At 49.4% G+C, this 17,953-nt stretch overlaps 1 protein-coding gene across 1 annotated transcript; it reads right to left on the bottom strand.

Moving 5' to 3' along the window:
* Positions 1-9,107: 9,107 nt before the first annotated feature.
* LOC135822826 (uncharacterized) lies at positions 9,108-13,211 on the bottom strand. The gene is made up of 2 exons (XM_065335664.1): positions 12,324-13,211; positions 9,108-12,078 (listed from the first exon to the last, which is right to left on the bottom strand). Exons 1-2 carry the CDS (start codon positions 13,201-13,203, stop codon positions 9,605-9,607), a joined length of 3,354 nt encoding a protein of 1,117 aa, XP_065191736.1. The 5' UTR covers positions 13,204-13,211; the 3' UTR covers positions 9,108-9,604.
* Positions 13,212-17,953: the final 4,742 nt, after the last annotated feature.

The following is a 17,953-nucleotide window of genomic DNA, read 5'->3' as shown; positions in this document are numbered from 1 at the left end:
TAATTGGATAAGTGATAATGGAGTGGCCACTTGAGATCTGAAGTGGTTTTGAAGTGGGCCAGGTGTCATATTTAATTGGATTAATGATTAAGTGGTGTTTGAAGTGCCTCTCGGCGTCATAATTGCTTTTAAAGTGGTGGGTGTGGTTGTTGATAAGAGTCACTGTCTGGGAATGTGTTCTGGAAACTTCTAGGTATTCCCAGGCTAATTAGAACACACACACACACACACACTCAAATCATCATCATAATACATGACGTTATTCATTAAAAACATTTTATTATAATTTATCAATACACTTGGTAAAGAAAACGGAATGAATCATAAATGTTGTAGTTTCTGTACACGCCTGTGATGGTATCGTCCATTCTCAGTACGGCTTGATTGGCATGGAGTGGGTTGGAAGTGAATGACAGCGTGCACTTGTTCTTCCTGGGTGTTTGACTGTGTGACATCCAGTAGCGTATCTCCTTTGTCCCGCGCTCTGCAGCATCTGCAGGGTATCCAACTAGAATGTATAACCCAAGCGGCACAATGGTACCGGCATCCACATTTTTTCCAAATGGGAATTCAGTGAGCACCAGTTCTGTGTTTGCTTGAGTCTCCGGGAGTGTTCCGCTGACAGTGTGAACCATTGCACGTACACCTGGCTCACCCACACGACCCCGTCTTCCTCTTTCTCCTCGCTCTCCCACTAGTCCCTGCGCTCCTCGTTGACCCTGCAATCCTCTGGGTCCTCTTGCTGTTGTTATCACCACCCAACCTTCGGACTCCTTTTTGTACACCAGACCGTTGCCTGTGTTGATGTAGAAGTCTCCCAGGCCACCTTCTGCTATGGACGGCTCCCTTCCGCCTCCGAGCCATCCTGTACCTCTTTGACCTCGAGGTCCCTTACTCTTGCGAACTTTTATCAGTTGCTTTTGCAGCTCTATGCCTTCGGTCCTGTTGAATTTGACTGCCTTCAAAGACTGCACGTCATGCACTATAGTGTTTTCCGTACTCTTATTACCAAGCAGCACTTTCAGTTGTGTCACGTCGTCTTTAACCTCGCGAGCCGCCCTCTGCGAACTAAGCTCTGCATCGCTTTTATGGGAAGTTGATGTCCAGAATGCCATGATCTATGGACGCTTGTTTTTTCCTACTTCAGAGGTGAAATTTTTTCATCTATAAACCAAGGATGTCTGTGATTCTCACTTCCACCAACGCAGTCTCTGCTGTGAGCAGTGGGAGATATACCGCTAATTTTACCCTAAACATAAAAGAATTCGATACTCGAGGTAAAACCATTCACTTGGAATCCGCACAGTTTGAACTGCATCATGAGAACGTGAGTGAGCGCACGAACAAACTGTACATCACGGACAACGCCAGTGGAGTGGAGGATCGTGTGTCCATCTCAACAGGAACCTATACAGATGCAGAAGACATTGTCCTCAGCATCAACGCATCGCTCGCTATGCATGGCCATGGCGATGTGTCTTTTTCCTATTCACGACTGAGCAGCAGAATTACAGCATCAGTACCAACAGGCAAGACTTGTGTCTTTAAAAATGACTCTCCAGGAGTCGTGCTGGGTGCTGGCGAAGTTCAGATGCGCTATGCTATTAGAGGTGTGCAGACCTTCTCGCACGCTGTGGACCTCACCGTTGGTCGTCGAATGGTTCTGCTGTACACAGACCTGATCGCCCCCTCCATCCAATATGAAGACAACGTGGATTCCAGGGTGTTGAAAACATTTCTCGTACAAACCCTGAACGGTGTAAATAACTATGTGTTTTCCAAGGATGACAAGCGCATCTTGCTTGGAAACGAAAGCGTGCGTCAGATGACCTTCTGGTTGAAATTCAACACTGGCGAGCTCATCACCGCAGGATATCCCATCTATCTGGACCTGCGCATCGAAAATATTTCCTCTCCCTAGTAAGGACCTGGTGGAAGAAGAAGAAGAAGAAGAAGAAAGAAGAAGAAGAAGAAAGAAGAAGAAGAAGAAGAGATCAATATGGATACTGAACACTACACCTCTATTAGCATCGACACTGCAAGTAGCGTGTGCCGTGAGGACGACAATGAAGATTACGATGAGCCTCATCTGGAGCACCTTAGGTTGATGCTGCGAAAAATCAAGCGTCGAAAAGCAGCTATGAAAAACAAAAGCGACACTGTTGAGAAGCAGCTTGCACGTGTTAACCTGATCGTCAGCACATTGCTCGTCATTCAGGTAGCTCTCAGTGCAAGTCAGACAACTGTTCTTGCAGACGTTGACAGACGCATCGTCGGCATTCTCTCCCTGATCTCAATGACTGTTGGATGTGCACTGGGCTGTGTTGTGAAGTTTGCGCACACTCAGCGAAATGTGTTGCAGAAGCTCCTCGTCTCTTATCAGAAGTGGGACAAAGCCGAAGATGCTTTCGTCATGGAGATGGGTGTCTGCATGCAGGATGGAGTGCTCACCAGCGAAGAACATCTCAGGCTTAATGGTATCTACGAAGTTGCACGCGACTTTGTGGATGGCTCTCTGGACGAGCAATCTGAAAATTATTTCACCCTGTATTCAAAGGACGGCAAGCATGGCTCAGGAACTCTTCACACCCCAGATTCCCGGTTCATTTAAGGGATTGCTGAGTGGGTCAAAGGTTGTGCAGAAGGCTATTTTGGAAAGGAATGAAAAAAAGTACTCACTGCTTGAAGGTAGGCGCAGCGTCATTCTCTACTCGTCCGCAGACTCCTCCCCTCCATCCTTGAACAATGAACTCAATCTGTCCTCACCGAACTTTATTGCACTGGGCGAGAGCTTTTTCCTCGCCAAATTCAAGTACACCGTGAAAGACAACCGTGCCAACGGCAGTGATCACTACGAACACTGGACATGTCCTACCTCCCCGGGCTTTTCCTTCTTCAGAAACATCAGAGTTGAATTGAACGGAACGGAGGTGACTCAGTCCAGCAAGATTTCAGACATGCAAAGTGTACAGCACGTGCTGAGCCTTCTGGAAAGTGACGTATCCAGGCTCCAGTACTCAGACTCTGATCTGTATGGACTGCAGAAGCTCGATGCTCGAAAGGCCTTGAAAAACATCCATCTCGATCAGTATCGGTATGGCGTGAAGCGGAAGAGGGCCTATGCATTTATGACGAACGATTCTGACGGTGATGATTTCGACAGTACGGCTGGGAACTACAAGGTGAAGCGAAAGCCTGGCGTACTCATTTCTGAAACCGAATCGTTCAGCAACACCGTGCAGGAGAACATTGTGCGCACACTGTGCGGCCGTTTCCAGTACAAGATGCGACCCTTCCTACCATTCTTCAACGCGGACGATGCCTGGCTACCACCGGGTACACAGGTGAAGATCAAGTTCGATTTGCCACAGGCTGAGCTTTCCAGATACATGATCGTTTCCGACAAGGGTGGTGGTGCTAACAATGCAGACAGTGTAGGCAACATCACGATCGAGCTCACCCAGCTTGATTTCATCGTGCCCACCTACCGCATGGATCACAGCTATGTCGATCAGGTGCGACTGTCCAAGCAGCTGTTTTTCCACACGTGGTGCCCGCGACAGATGCAGAAGAGCATAACGGACGACGCTGGGACAATAGAGCTTTTGCACAACTCCGACATTCCACGTCGCTTTCTCTTGTTTTTCGAAGACTTGAAATCGAGGGATCAACCTGCACTCGGCACTGGCAATGCCACTCATTCATCCAATCGATTGGCGATGATTCATGCAAACATATCGCAGCTGCGCATCACAGTCAACGAGGAAACTCTGTTCGATAGCCCTCTCAAATTCGACTGGATGTGCAGCGTGAACGAAGATGATGGGACGTACTTTTACGATTACAACAAGTCATCCTACCTGCGCGGGTACAATCTGGTCCGTGAATTTTTCGGAAAGACATACGGCACTGAAATACCCATTACCGCTGCCGACTACTGCAACCACTATTTCATGATACCTATCAACTTGAACCTTGACCATCAAGTGGACAATCAAAAGATGAGAGGCAATCTGTCTATCGACTATCAGTTTTCAGCCGTCACCAACTCTCCCATCAAGTTGCCAAGTGATCAATCCACCTCCATCAAGGTCAACATGATCTGTCTTGATCAGTACCTGTACACCATTGACAAGGAGAGAGGTGTCAAGAGTGAAGTTGTTTGATGAAATTTCTCCGTCATAGAGCAAGAAGTACACGTGCATGCTATTGGAGGGCGGCGGCGGCGGCGGTGGAGAGAGTCAATGAATGATGGATGGTGGTGATTTGACGACACAGCAAAGACTGTACAAAGGTGGTGACTTGAGTACTGAATCTCGTCAAAACGGCGGTTTCATCATCGGTCCTCTACTTAAACTGTTTGGGTTGGGAGCTGGTGACTTGCAGAGTCGCATGTCTGAACCCTCATCGCGTGACCTGTTAATGCAACGCGGCGGCTTTCCTTGGGCTCTGGCGGGACTTTCATTGCTTCCGATGCTGCTGGGAAAAGGAAAAATGGGTGGTGGTGGCAGCGAGAACGTCATCGAAAGACAAATGAGGCTGACTCGTGAGCCGGCCATGCAGCGTGGTGGGCTGACCATACCCCCCGGTCTGCTTGCCAAAGGTATTCCACTGCTGAAGTCCATTGGCATCCCCCTTGCTATGGGTGCGCTCGCCTCGGTGGGTGACAACGTTGTTGACAAGGTGTTTGGCGATGGGCCCAAGACTCGCGCACGTACACGAGCCAGAGGCACTCGCAAGGTGAAGTCTCGTGGTAAATCCAAGGGTAGAGCAGCAGCAGCAGCAGCAGCAGCAAGCAGCAGTGGTCGTCGTCAACCTCCTCATCGCTCACGCCGTAGTAAAACTGTAAAAAGCAAATCACGTTCGCTGAAGCATCAACTCGCAGACACTCTCCAGTCCACAGGACGACGCCTGTTTGAAAAGGTCAAGTCCAAGACAAAGTCACGGATCAAGTCCAAAGCCAGATCAAAAATTCGATCCAGTCTCCTGAAAGCAATGCCCAGGGTAAAATCTACTAACGCCGCTGCAAACATGAACGAATCACCTTTCGCACGCAAGATTAGAGAGAACTTGAATAGAGCGTCCCTTGGAAGCAATGCGCCTGCCCCCGCCTCATCTTCACACATTGCCCCCACATTCAACATCTGATGCAATTTTTTTCACCATACTAGTAACAGATCGTATGCCTGTCACAATGGACTTTGGCACCCTGTTTAAGCGTGTTAAGGGGAAGCACACAGTCACAGCAGCAGCAGCCCCCATCCCAACTGTGAAGCCGCATGTGCGAGATCAACGCTCACCACCTGCCATATCAGGTCTGGAGTATGAACGAAAAGGATGGTTTGATGAAATCCTACCCAGTCTTCGTGAATGGGGGCAGAACGTTATGTTCCTGGGACAGAGCAACATGGGCAAATCGTTCTTCTTGAAAAAACTACTGGACAATGTGCAACCGGAGCGCTTGGTGGTCATCTCCAACACACCTGGCGATCAGTATCGAATGGAGAGTCTGAAGAGCTTCAAGCACTACAGCACTCTTCCGGAGAACATTGAGGAGATGAACATTGAGCCGCACACGTACGTCATCATCGATGACATTCGAGTCATGGCACTTAAGCACGGTGAACAGCGCGAGTGCCTCTACAAGTTCTTCACCATGTACAGCCATCACTATAAGCTGAACGTATTCTTCCTTTCACAGAGCTTTGACAACATAAAAGACATGAAGATCAATGCCAATTTTCTCTACTTGTTTCGCTTCACTGACAAGAGCAATATCAAGCGCTATCTGAGCACCCTGTTCGGTGGTCAATGCTCAAAGTCTGGTCTCATTTTCAGACTGTATGAGAAGCTGCTCGCTGCTTGCCAACGCCCCATCCTGGCCATTCACTGTTCTCGAAATGAGTATTCCACATATTGCAACGATCATACCTACAAAGTGCTGTTTGAATAAAAAATAAAAAAATAAAATTCACACACAACATTGAAAAGAAAAAAATCCCCACTAATAGTGAGAGAGAGAGAGAGAGAGCGCGTGCGAGAATGGAGCGATTGACTGTTAGATTCTGCAAGGGTCTTCCCAATAGTATAACACGCTCCGGTCCAGCAGTGGGTGATGATGATGATGATGATGATGGTGGTGGTGGTGGCCTTAAAGGCTCTTTCAAGATACCCAAGACGAAACGACTGAGGACGTTGCAATTCATGCAAAAGCAGCCGCAGTACGTTTTAAAGCGAAGAAAATCTTCATGGGATGTCCTGGGAACTCTCCCCTCACTCAAAACGCGTCGAGCAAAGGTCAAAGGAGGAAGTGTTGGTGGTGGTGGTGTTGGTGGTGCATACGATACGTTTCTGAACCACTTCAAGAAAGTTCTGCAGTACATACCGGAACATGCACTGAGCAGATTGCCGCCTGGTGACTTGGAAAAGAACCCGCGAGTTAAACACCTGTACGAGCGTCACTTCCAAAACAGTCCTAAACTCATCAGCTACGAATCCGTCCTGAATGTACTTGCATCTGACCTGCTCAACTACGATGCAAACACCGGTGCCGTTCGAGAGTCTATTGCTGATGTTAGATTGAAGAAGAAGGCCCCCACATCCACTCTGTCCCTGAGCATTACCCAGGACACGGACTTTGATCGCATACTGCTGCACATCCTATCTGATGAACTTTCACGAGGAAACATTCCCATGGTGTTCTTGAAAAGCAGCTATTTCACAGCCAGAGCTCAACTCCAACAGCTCTACCAGGACAATCCTAGCACTTTCACAGGCGAACTGGAACGCGTGCGTCAGTCTGTGGAAGCCACGATCAGGAGAGACTACGTGGCGTTGGTGAACGAAACGAATAGAATCTATTTGTCAAAGTACCCATTCCAGAAGCTGGCTCTTCAGGATATAGGACTCACGCCTCAAGTACGCGGTTTCTCTGGGATGCAGAACAAGCTACAAAGCATCACTCAACTATCACTCACTGTTCCCGGCTCATCGGGCTACAAGTTTGCCGGTCTGGAGGAGATGTCACAGACGTACGCGAGCACCATGGAGGCACAGCTCATGAAGCCAGATCACTTCATGCATGGCCTGCAGAGGACTCTGACCAATGACCGTGACTTTGTCATGACTGTGTTGAAAAACAGCAACCGCTCCCTTCCCAAAGTACTCGACATTCTCAGAGGAAATTCGCTGTAGAGTTAAGAAGACGATCAACAACAACAACAACAACAACCACCACCATCATCATCATCATCATCGTCATCATCATCATCATCATCATTGGAAAATTGAAATCATCATCATCCTCATCATCATTGCAAAATTGGAATCATCATCATCCTCATCATCATTGGAAAATTGGAATCATCATCATCCTCATCATCATTGGAAAATTGAAATCATCAGCAGCATCAGCAGCATTACAGTGGTTCGCCGTCATCGTCGTCGTCGTCGTCGTCATTGTCACTATTACTATTATTAATGTTTATTATCATGCTTTTTAAAAAAAGATGAATGTACCGTTGAGCAACGTGGATTTGGACAATCGACTGAAGTTCGTGAGAGGCTATGCGGGTGTAACGAGCTACGACCTTTTACCACGCCTGAAGCATGGACAATTCTGTATCGTCAACACGGACAACGTTCTGCCCGTGTACGACCCTCCTCAGGGTGGACACCATTGGCTGACGGTGTGTCGCGAGCACGATTGCGTGCTGATTTTCGATAGCTTTGGTCGAACACTGAATCGCATGGAGCGGGACTATCACGAACCGGGATTGGAGCGCTACTTCAGGAATGCCTTTCCGAAGTGCACGCTCTACACGAACAGCAACGTGCTCCAGAATCGATCCACTGCCGTGTGTGGTCGGTATGCAGTTCTAGTAGGGAGACTGTTCTCGGAGCTGGGTACTATTGAAGGTACTGTGCGAGTACTTGCACGCCACTTCACTGACAATACGCTGCACAACGATCGCGTGATCCTGGACATTGACAGTACTACTACTAGTGATGATGATGATGATGATGATGATTCAATCACAAACGACACCGCAGGTGGTGGTGGTGGTGACAGCGGTGCAACTGCTGCTGCTGCTGCTGCTGCTGCTGCTGCTACCCCAGACACTGACAGCGCCGGTGTCAGTGCCAGCGAGGATCATGATGATGATGATGAGAATGACGACGATGTGTGGATGGAGCGTTTAGCCAGTGAAATGCACAGACCAAGACGTGTACGCTTCCCCCGCAGGCGTGTGATAGTGCACGAGCTGGATGACATATGGAGTGCGGATCTGGTGGACATGCAGGCGTTTGCAAAAAATAACAATGGTGCTCGACATTTGCTGACCGTCATCGATCTTTTCAGTCGCTATGCATGGGTTGTACCGCTCCAGAACAAGACGGGCGCACTTGTCAGAGATGCGTTTCGCAACATCGTGACCAGCAGCAAGCGCTCACCTCGCAAGCTGTGGGTCGACGAGGGTAAAGAGTTCTACAACGCAACAGTCAAGCAGTGGCTTGCTGACAACGACATTAGCATGTACAGCACTCATAACGACGGCAAGGCGGTGGTTGCAGAGCGATTCAACAGAACGCTCAAGTCACGCATGTGGAAACACTTTACAGCAAAATCAACAAATGTCTACATCAAAGTGCTACCCAAACTTGTACATGACTACAACACCAGCAAGCACCGCAGTATCGGTATGACACCTGCCGAGGCGTCCGAGGAGCGTAATGCACCGTTTGTACAGGATCACCCCAGCAAAAGCCCAGATGCACGCACGGCGCGGCGACGCTATGCTGTGAACGATGAAGTGAGAATTGCTGTGAGCAAAGCTCATTTCGAAAAGGGCTACACACCCAATTGGACTGAAGAGGTGTTCGTCGTGAATAGAGTTCTACCCACCCAACCACCCACCTACAACATTCGAGATCTCATGAACGAGCCTATTCAGGGCAGTTTCTACGAACATCAACTGCAGAAAACCAAGCAAACCAAGTTCCGCGTGGAGAAAGTCCTCCGCAAACGCCACGGACAGTCTCTGGTCAAGTGGAAAGGCTACCCGGACAAGTTCAACTCCTGGATTGACAACGGACAATTGAGCAAGCTCTAGCTGCCCACAAGAGCAATCTTATTCTTATTATTATCATCAAACATTGACATCATCGTAAACAACATCATCATCATCATCATCATCATCATCATCATCATCATCAACTGTGCGATTGCATTTCACGCAATTATGTTTTAGCTATAATAGAAATAAAAGTCTAGTGAAGTTATGGAGAAAAAAAAAATTATGTAGTATGTAGAAAAAATAATAACATCAACATCATCATCATCATCATGTGACCAAGCCGCTTTTACGGGCAACAATATTATGAATATAAAACGCAAGGTATTGTAAGAGCAATTTTCTGAAAATAATGTTAAAACACGAAATATTAAAATGCATTATCACACCGTGATCATCATCATCATCATCATCATCATCATCATCATCATCATCATCATCAAGATCAGTAACTCATTAGACAAATGGAATTGATATGGTACAGGGTGTGACTAATGATAATTGTGATTGTCAACCACAACCATCATTGTTCAGTCATCCAGCAGTGCGATGCGGTGGTGTCCATGTGCAAGTGTGCTGACACCGTCCGCTCGGATGTATCGTTTGCTGTCGAACGGCGACAAAGACGACTTGGTCATCGTCTCGGTGAAGATACGATGCGAATGGCTGCGCAGGGTGGTCATTGCGTGTGACATCCTCGTCCTGTCGACCAGACACTGACGGTAGTCCGCGATCGTGAATCTTCTCGTCACCGCTCTCTTGACGCCCTTTGCACGCTGACCACTCTCCTCGCCATCGTACGCGTACATTTTGGACCTGAGCGCCACGAACTCTGTCATGAGCTTCCCTCCGAGCTCGTCCTTAAATTTACCTACAACCTTCTTGTTACTCTCGCTGTACAGAGGACTGTCGGGGCTAAAGTTGCTGGTGTCGTACTGATCGGCCATACTCTTCATGTCCGCATAGAGGTCCTCCGTGCGGAACAGCAGCACCAGCGAGTCCGTGTCTGTGTACAGCAGGCTCATGCGGTCTCCGTAGCGTGGCTGGAGCTCGTCATAGTAAAATCTGTACATCAGCTCCTTGCTCAGCTCCAGGATGCTCATGCCAACGTACACCGGCTTGTTGAGGTGGACCGCAAGCTTCCTGTTCTCCACGCCCACAAGCCCGTTGTCGAAGAGGACATGGCGGACGTAGGTGGACTTGGCCACGGCTGTGAGAATGGTATCTTCCTCGTCTTCCACACGCAGCAGTCTAATGGAGATTCTTCTCCTCACATTCTCCATTGTCTTCCCAAACACAGCGTTATTCATGAGTTTAAAGAAGTCCTTCTCGAAATCGTTCTTCGCCTTCTTCCGAAGCTCCGTGTTCAGCTGGATGTAGGGCTTCATCCACGGAGCTTGGCGGAAACTGAGCACGCGGTGTACAGCATCGATCCTCAGACCTAGACGACTGTACAGCCTGAGGTTACGATAGTGTGTTACGTAGCGCTGCTTTGGCATGAGGTTCGGGACCAGTTTCGGAGCACTCAGTCCGGAGACAGGATCTGCTGCAATCAAGTCGCGCTGGTATGGCGACATCATACTCTCGGTGATGGTTACACGCTCCGGTGCGGGCGGGTAGTCGTTCAGGCGATCGTGGAACTCTGTGGGCACTGACAGATCGCACTCCACCATGTACCCAGTGTCTGCGTCATCTGGCTGGGTGAGGATCTTCTGCAGGAGTTCGTCACTGGGGGCACACCACTGGAATTTGGATGTCGGCAAGTGCTGCGACATGGCCCAGCCGTACAGGTTGTTCGCGTCGAGGTATTGAAGATATGTTGACGCCTGCTCAGGGTCGTGTGAGCTCATGTACTTGTTGTTCGCCCTGGCGTGGCGGTGTGACGCCATTGTAACACCGCCACGAAGACCGCGCTCGACGAACAGATGCATGTCCACGTCGTCCAGCAGAGTGAGCGAGATTCCTGTATGTTTCAGAAGGGCGTCCCACGCGAATCCAGGCAGGGTGTAGTAGTGTGTCGGGTCCAAATCGTACGTGGCCATTGCAGTGCATCTAAATTTCTCAAACACATCTGCAAGAAGGTGCACATCGGTCTTCAGGTAGAGATCATGGTAGTCGCCCATGTCGCTGCAGCCGAATGCAGTCCACACACGCTGGGCATGGCAGTAGTCCTCATCGCTGATGTGACACTCTGAGAGGCGTGAGTAAAAGTCTTCCTTTGCAGGAAGACCAGTCTCGGAAAACCTAGCGCTGCTGTTCATGTATTCGTAGGGATAGACACCTTTGCGATGCAGGAGATCCAGCAGGTTATTGCTAGACGAGCCCGGTGCACTGCTGCTGCTGCTGCTGGTGCTGCTGGTGCTGCTGCTGGTGCTGCTGCTGCTGCTGCTGCTGGTGCTGCTGCTGGTGCTGCTGCTGCTGCTGCTGCTGCCCGGGGCGTTGTTGCTGTACGACGAAGCCAGGGACTTGAGATGAAAGAACGAGTCGCGAGGCGTGTTGCTCACTAGCTTGTCCAGCGATGCGTTCAGAAAGGAAAGACTGTCAATAAATCGGAATCTCCCCCACGAGAATGACACATACCGCTCCATATTGTTGGGTATGACAGTAACGCGCCCCTTCACCTTGCGTCGACGCCGTCCTTGTCTGTCAATGTACTCCTCAGTGTTCATGGACGTGAGGCCGATGCTGGATATCAGGAGATGTCCATCATACCCTTTCAGGTTGTGAAATACAACGGGGATGGGATGGTGCTCTGGCACGATGCGGAACTTCAAATTGCAGGCGTTGTGTGCAGCTCCTCTGTACAGTCCGGTGAGGTGGTCGTGGTCGCGCACTCGATCAGCACCCTTCAGTTTCTTGCCACAGATCCAGCACTCTGTGGCATTGCGGAACTGCACCTCTTCATCATCCGTGATGATGATAGGACGTATGTTCTTCAGGTCTTCCTCTATGCGCTCTTCCTCCTTGGAGAGCTCTTCGAAAAGCTTTTCAATCGGATCATCTCCTACATATACAAAAGTAGAAACAACAACAAATTATTCATCACTCTTTCCTCCTTTTTTTTTCATAAAATATTATCTCTCTTATTGACCACTGGATATTGTGAGAATAAAGATTTAACGACTGGGTATACGATTAACGCTGATATTTCACATTTACACACACACACACACACACACACACACACACACACACACACACACACACACATTGAGCAGTACATTTAATTAGTTATGCTGAAGGACTCACCTCTGAACGTGAAAGTGTTCTTCAGTACACCATCAGAGCGTACGACGACATACGATACTGCACATGGTACGTGTTCAGCTTCACGAACAGTTTGCTTCCCATGACGCTCTGGAGACGTTGCTTTCAGCAGACACTCAGTATCGGCATAGATCACATACGGCATTTTCATCTTCCGCTGTATCTCCGTGAACTTGAGCTGCTCGTCTGCTTTTGGCATCTGGACTGCCGCTGCCTTCACATCGCTGCAGTATAGTTGATGCTTCTTCAGAGTGGTATCGCTGCGATGTGCGGAGAGGCATCGCATGCAGAAGAACCTCTTGTGTTGGGACTTTGTCTGGCTGGCACATAGAGCGCTAAAGTCCTTTATCCAACAGTAATGGCTAAGGAGATCATCTTGCAGGATCAGGAGATTTATTGCATTGTCACTACCTGATAACTTTATGGGAATGATGTGGTTTTCTTCAAATGCAAACACGTTGATGTTTAGCGAGTTGGCCTTCTCCACCCTGTACACATCATCTATGGTTGCAGGGAACTCTACACCGTCAAAGTTGAGACTCTGTGCATACTGCGCATACTTGCTCACACGTTCTGCATGTTGCACAGCTGGATGCAGGGCAGACAGAAGAGCCCACTTCAGACACTGCTCGTCGTCATTCTTCACATTGATGATGGCCTTTGACGAAGCTAGCTTTTTAGGTAGAGGAAGGTACGACGACATGCGCATTGGACGATACTTGCAAATATCAAGATGTGCAGTTTTCACGTTACTCACAGCCCAGCCTGAACCACCTTGCACCCAAGCGTCCACCTTTGCAGTGATCCCGTCGAAGGCGGCGGTTAGTAGACCTGGAATGTTGCTCACGTTCAACACAGTCATAGGCCGGCTTCGGAAAAATGGAGAGGCGTAGACGATTGCACCTGCGGCATTGGGCTTCTCAACAGTGACACAAAGAACCAGTACAGCTTTGAACGGCTGGATGCCTAGCTCGTGCACCATTGTTTCATACAGATCTGGCGATAGGTCGTTGAGAACGCCAAGAACGTCCTTCTGCTCGTCTAGGAAACTGGATCTATACTCTCTCAAGAATCCACGAGGAGCTGTACGAGTCAAAGTAAGTGCGGATTCTTTTCTCAATTTTGGGGGTGAAGAGCTGTCATCCTCACCAACTCCCACATCACTATCACCACCGCCACCGCCGCTTGAACTATGCATCCGCTTCATGTTTCAAAGGAGTAGCGGTAGCGCTGTTTCACCAACCTGTGATACAGTTGCGGGTGTGAGCTGCGGTTTATATACTGTGTGGAGTGTGCAATGAGTGTTGGTAGAATGCAGTACAGAGTGCATGCTATTGACAGGTTCTTTTTGCATCGATGTTCGAGATGTTTCTTTGTAATATAATGCAAAAATCATCACAGTATACTGAACAACACAGCATGAACGTTTCCATTGCAAAGTTGTACAATCATGTACATGAATGGATATTGTTTGAACACTTACTTATTTCTTCTCGCTCGACATATACATGTACATATACATGTACTGGCACACACACAGACATAGACAGCAATAGCGACAACACACAAAGTGAAGGGTAGTTGGCCGCAGCCAGATGTGAACCGGATAACGAGTGAGGTATGGATGCAAGGACTGTGAACAGAGTGTCTCAGATAGAGTAGGCGTGCCAGTGGATAGCAGAAATAGGCCATGATGCAGAACCACTTGGGACCGTCAGAATAATTTTTCTGGACCGAGCCAGCCGGGAAAAAACCCTCGCGCCGACAGACGCAGTTGTGAGGGAAAAAACCGGGCATATACACATGTAGGCAGGCATAGTGGGATGGTCTAAGACCATGGTTGAGAAACAGAGGGTACCAGTTTCAAGTCCTGCTTGGAAGCGGAAGGAATTTTTCCAGCCGTGCTGCGACCCACAGTTAATTGGGAACTCGTGGCCTGGCACGAGGGTAACATGGATGCAGCTAATGGGATTTCGGTCTTTGACCACTTTGTTGTGGGTCTGATCTACTCACCTCCCACCGTTTAGGCGCTGCATCTGCGCCTTTGATCCTACTGTAGAGGGTGGTGGCGTTCCCACGGTGGATGCGGAATACTCGACTTCCAGCCGAGTCTCACGCGACCCGTGAAATTTAAATTTATTTATTATACACATGTATCCCCAATGGCGATTAGGCATCATGTCGGCATGGAAAGCACATCACGGCAAAAAGTGATAGAAAAGCAATGATAATATGCACAGAAATGAAGGGTGGGAGGGCAGGGACACTGGTGAGACTGAAAACTGACTGAAAAAGTCAGGAAAAGAAGCGACAATAAATAACACACCAGATGCCATATTTGCAACTGAAAATATTTCGCGAGAAATCATTTCTCGCCTATCTCGCTGCGCTCGGCCGGCAAGAAAATACAACGTCTCGTTGTCCAGCTTCTTGGCATCGCACCAGGTGCCACACGGGTCGTGCTTGCCGAAGAGGTGATCCGGAACATTCAGCAGAACTGCTCGCATCTTGTTAGGCTCATTTCGGTTGGCCTTCACAGCATACATAAAACACTTGGTTATGTGGCTGGCTGATTTGGCATTCTTGAGCTCCTTGTGGGTTCCTTTGTTTGACTGCATCCAATTTGGACCCAAAGTTCTTCCGGGTGTGGCTCATGTCAGCCCACTTCGCAATATTACCATCCACGTCCTGTCGCACACGCTTGATCATAGCAGCACCGTCCATCATCCCACATATTATTATTAACATGATTCAGTGATGGCAAGAGCAACAGCCACGCACTGCTGAGTATGAGACTGTATAATGTACATGTACATTGCACTCTGTACTGTCTGTATAATGACTATTAGCGCTTGCACCCGAATGCATCAGAGCAGTGTATAGGAAATGGGAGAGCCAAGTGACTACATGCAATGGAAAGTCACAGAGCAAAGCTGCATGCATACCCACGTATTCTCACAACACCGCACAAGGATGATTGGGGTACACCAGTGTGCTGGTTTCGATCAACTGGTGAAGCGATTGGCGTTGCAAACAGCCAAAGTGATCGCCCACGACTGAGCTGCAGCAGTACCCGCGACCGGGTGCAAAGTTCCCTGATCGACGTTGCAAACAGCCAACCAGGGTGAAGCAGTTGGCGTTGCAAACGGCCAAAGCAATCGCTCATGCTTGAGCGGCAATAGTACCCGCGACCGGGTGCAATGACTACTGATTGGCGTCGCAAACAGCCGACCAATAGTATGCAATTTTAAGCAGAGATAGTAGCAGCAAAGCAACCAGTTGAAGGAAGCTGTTCCCAGAAAACCAGCACACGGCACCCCAGCAAGCGTTCACCACCAATGCACGAGAGCTAAGAACAAGTGATTAAGGCACGAGATGGATAAAGGTAGGCATGCAGATGGATGAAATCCAACGCAGGTTCTCAATACGGCAATTTAGCAATGACAATCGGTATCTGTATGTCAAGGCTATATTACATCGACTGGAATGGCAGCACTGCTCGGTCTGGTTGTGCTTGAGCAGCTGGGGCAAGACGTCGGAATTCCTCCATGCGGAAACGAGACAGCGAATCGGCAATGCAGTTAGACTGGCCAGCAATGTGAGCAGCAGTGACGGTGAAATTGAAGCGGGCGCACACAAAGAACAGCTCCCTGATCAGGGTCATCACTGGCGGTGACTTGGATGTGCCGGAGCGGATGCAATCTACCACAGCCTTGTTGTCGCAGTGCATTGTGATACGAAGCTGGCGCCATTCCTTGGCCCACGTGCAGCACGCTGTGACCAACGCGTAGAGCTCCTTCCACTCAATGCTGTGAGTGAGTTGCTCAGGCGACCAGGTCCCTTGAAGCCAGCGGCCGCTGTTGAATGCGCCCCAGCCCAGGGTGCCACTGGCATCAGTGAACAGCTCCAAGTCTGGAGATGGTGTCCAATCTGGGAACAGGAAGAATGATTTTCCGTTCCGAGCCGTAGCCACCATTGGATATCTTCCTGGCACTCGGTAGTCAGACTGATGCGGTAGTGAGGCTGCTGGTAGCGACTGCAAATAGACCACAGGCGCCGCATAAATGTCCGGCCGGGTACGATGACTCTTGCAGCGAAGGAGAGTTTCCCCAGAAGAGATTCGAGTTCGCGCTGAGACATGGTGGGGTTGATGCTCGCTGCAGTCAACAGGCGCTTGATGTCGGCCAATTTGTCGTCAGGGAGCCGGGCTTCCATCTTCTCACAATCCAGGATAATGCCCAGGAATGTCAGGGTACGAGACGGGCCTTCCACCTTTGCAGGCGCGAGCGGGACTCCGAGGTATGAGAATGCACGGAGAAGAATGGCCAGCTGCCGATTCGCCACTGCCTGGCCCACGCTCACGCACAAGTAGTCGTCCAGGAAATGCAGCAAATTAGGGATGGAGAATTCGTGGTGCATTATCCATTCGATGGTGGCTGCCACTGCATCAAATACCGCCTGGCTAGAGCGGAGCCCAAATGGCAAGACACGGTCGTAGTAGTACTTCCCCCGCCACAGGATGCCGAGGAGATGCCAATCCTGTGGGCGGACAGGTATTTGACGAAAAGCACTCTTCACATCGAGTTTAGAGAGATAGACAGGAGACGGGGAGGACATAATGATGTTAATGGCTTCATCAATGCTGATGTACTGCAAAGAGAAAGGCTCGGCAGGGATCCCGTCGTTAACGCTGGAGCCGGCAGGGCTGGACAGGTGGTGTATCAAGCGTAGCTTGCCATTCTTTTTCGGAACAGCGCCAATGCCAGAGCAGTACATAAATGGGAATGGGGGCGAGTCAAATGGGCCAGCCGTGTAGCCGGCGTTGCAGGAAGCGGTGAGCTGTGCAGACACAAATGCAGAGTGCTGGAATGCTGATGAGAGGTTGGACGAGTGCTGGTTAGTTATGCGGTTGCCGGTAAAGCCAATGTCAAAGCCGCAGCGGAGGCCGTTAATAACATACGAAGCCAATGAACTGTCAGGGTGGTTACGGAGCAGTGATTCGAAGCGAGAAACAGAGACGGGTGTGTGGACAGCAGGACATGCGCTTGTGAAATCAGTAGAACGTGAAGTGCAGGGAGAAATATGTACAATCGCGGGAGCTGCAGCCAAAGCAGCAGAGTTACTGGCGCCTACCGCACTTAGATCCGTTGTGGTCCTTGGACCCGCAGCGGTTGCAGACATGGGCGTACTTGCACGTGCTGAGACTGCAACGCCCAGCGTTGAAGTTCCGGCAGATCGGTTGGCCATTAGACACCGTGCGGACTCCAATGAAGGCTTGCTGGTTGTTACGTTGACAAATTCCGGTTGCTGCTCAGTGACACCGCAAAGGAAAGCGCAAGCCAAAGTCAGCGCAGCAACAGCTACCCAAGGCGATTTGGGCGCGCATGCGCAGCAGTTGAGTGCACGTGTAAAGCCAGCTCGATCGCAGCTAGCATGAGATAGAGAGCAGCGCATCGGTCTTATCGCTAACTAGGGTTAGCCCAAAAGCTAACCCAACATTTAATGTACCATGTACATTGTACTCTCAGTCTCTGTAGCACCAAGATGCAGTATAATTAGATTACTATGCATGAGCACATGCATGAATAAGGGAAATTTCCCCTCGTCAAAAT

The sequence above is a fragment of the Sycon ciliatum genome, chromosome 8, assembly GCF_964019385.1.
Source record: "Sycon ciliatum chromosome 8, ocSycCili1.1, whole genome shotgun sequence".
In the NCBI taxonomy this organism is placed as follows: Eukaryota; Metazoa; Porifera; class Calcarea; order Leucosolenida; family Sycettidae; genus Sycon; species Sycon ciliatum.
Note: the sequence above shows the minus strand (reverse complement) of the source record. Positions and strands in the feature narration are given on the sequence as shown.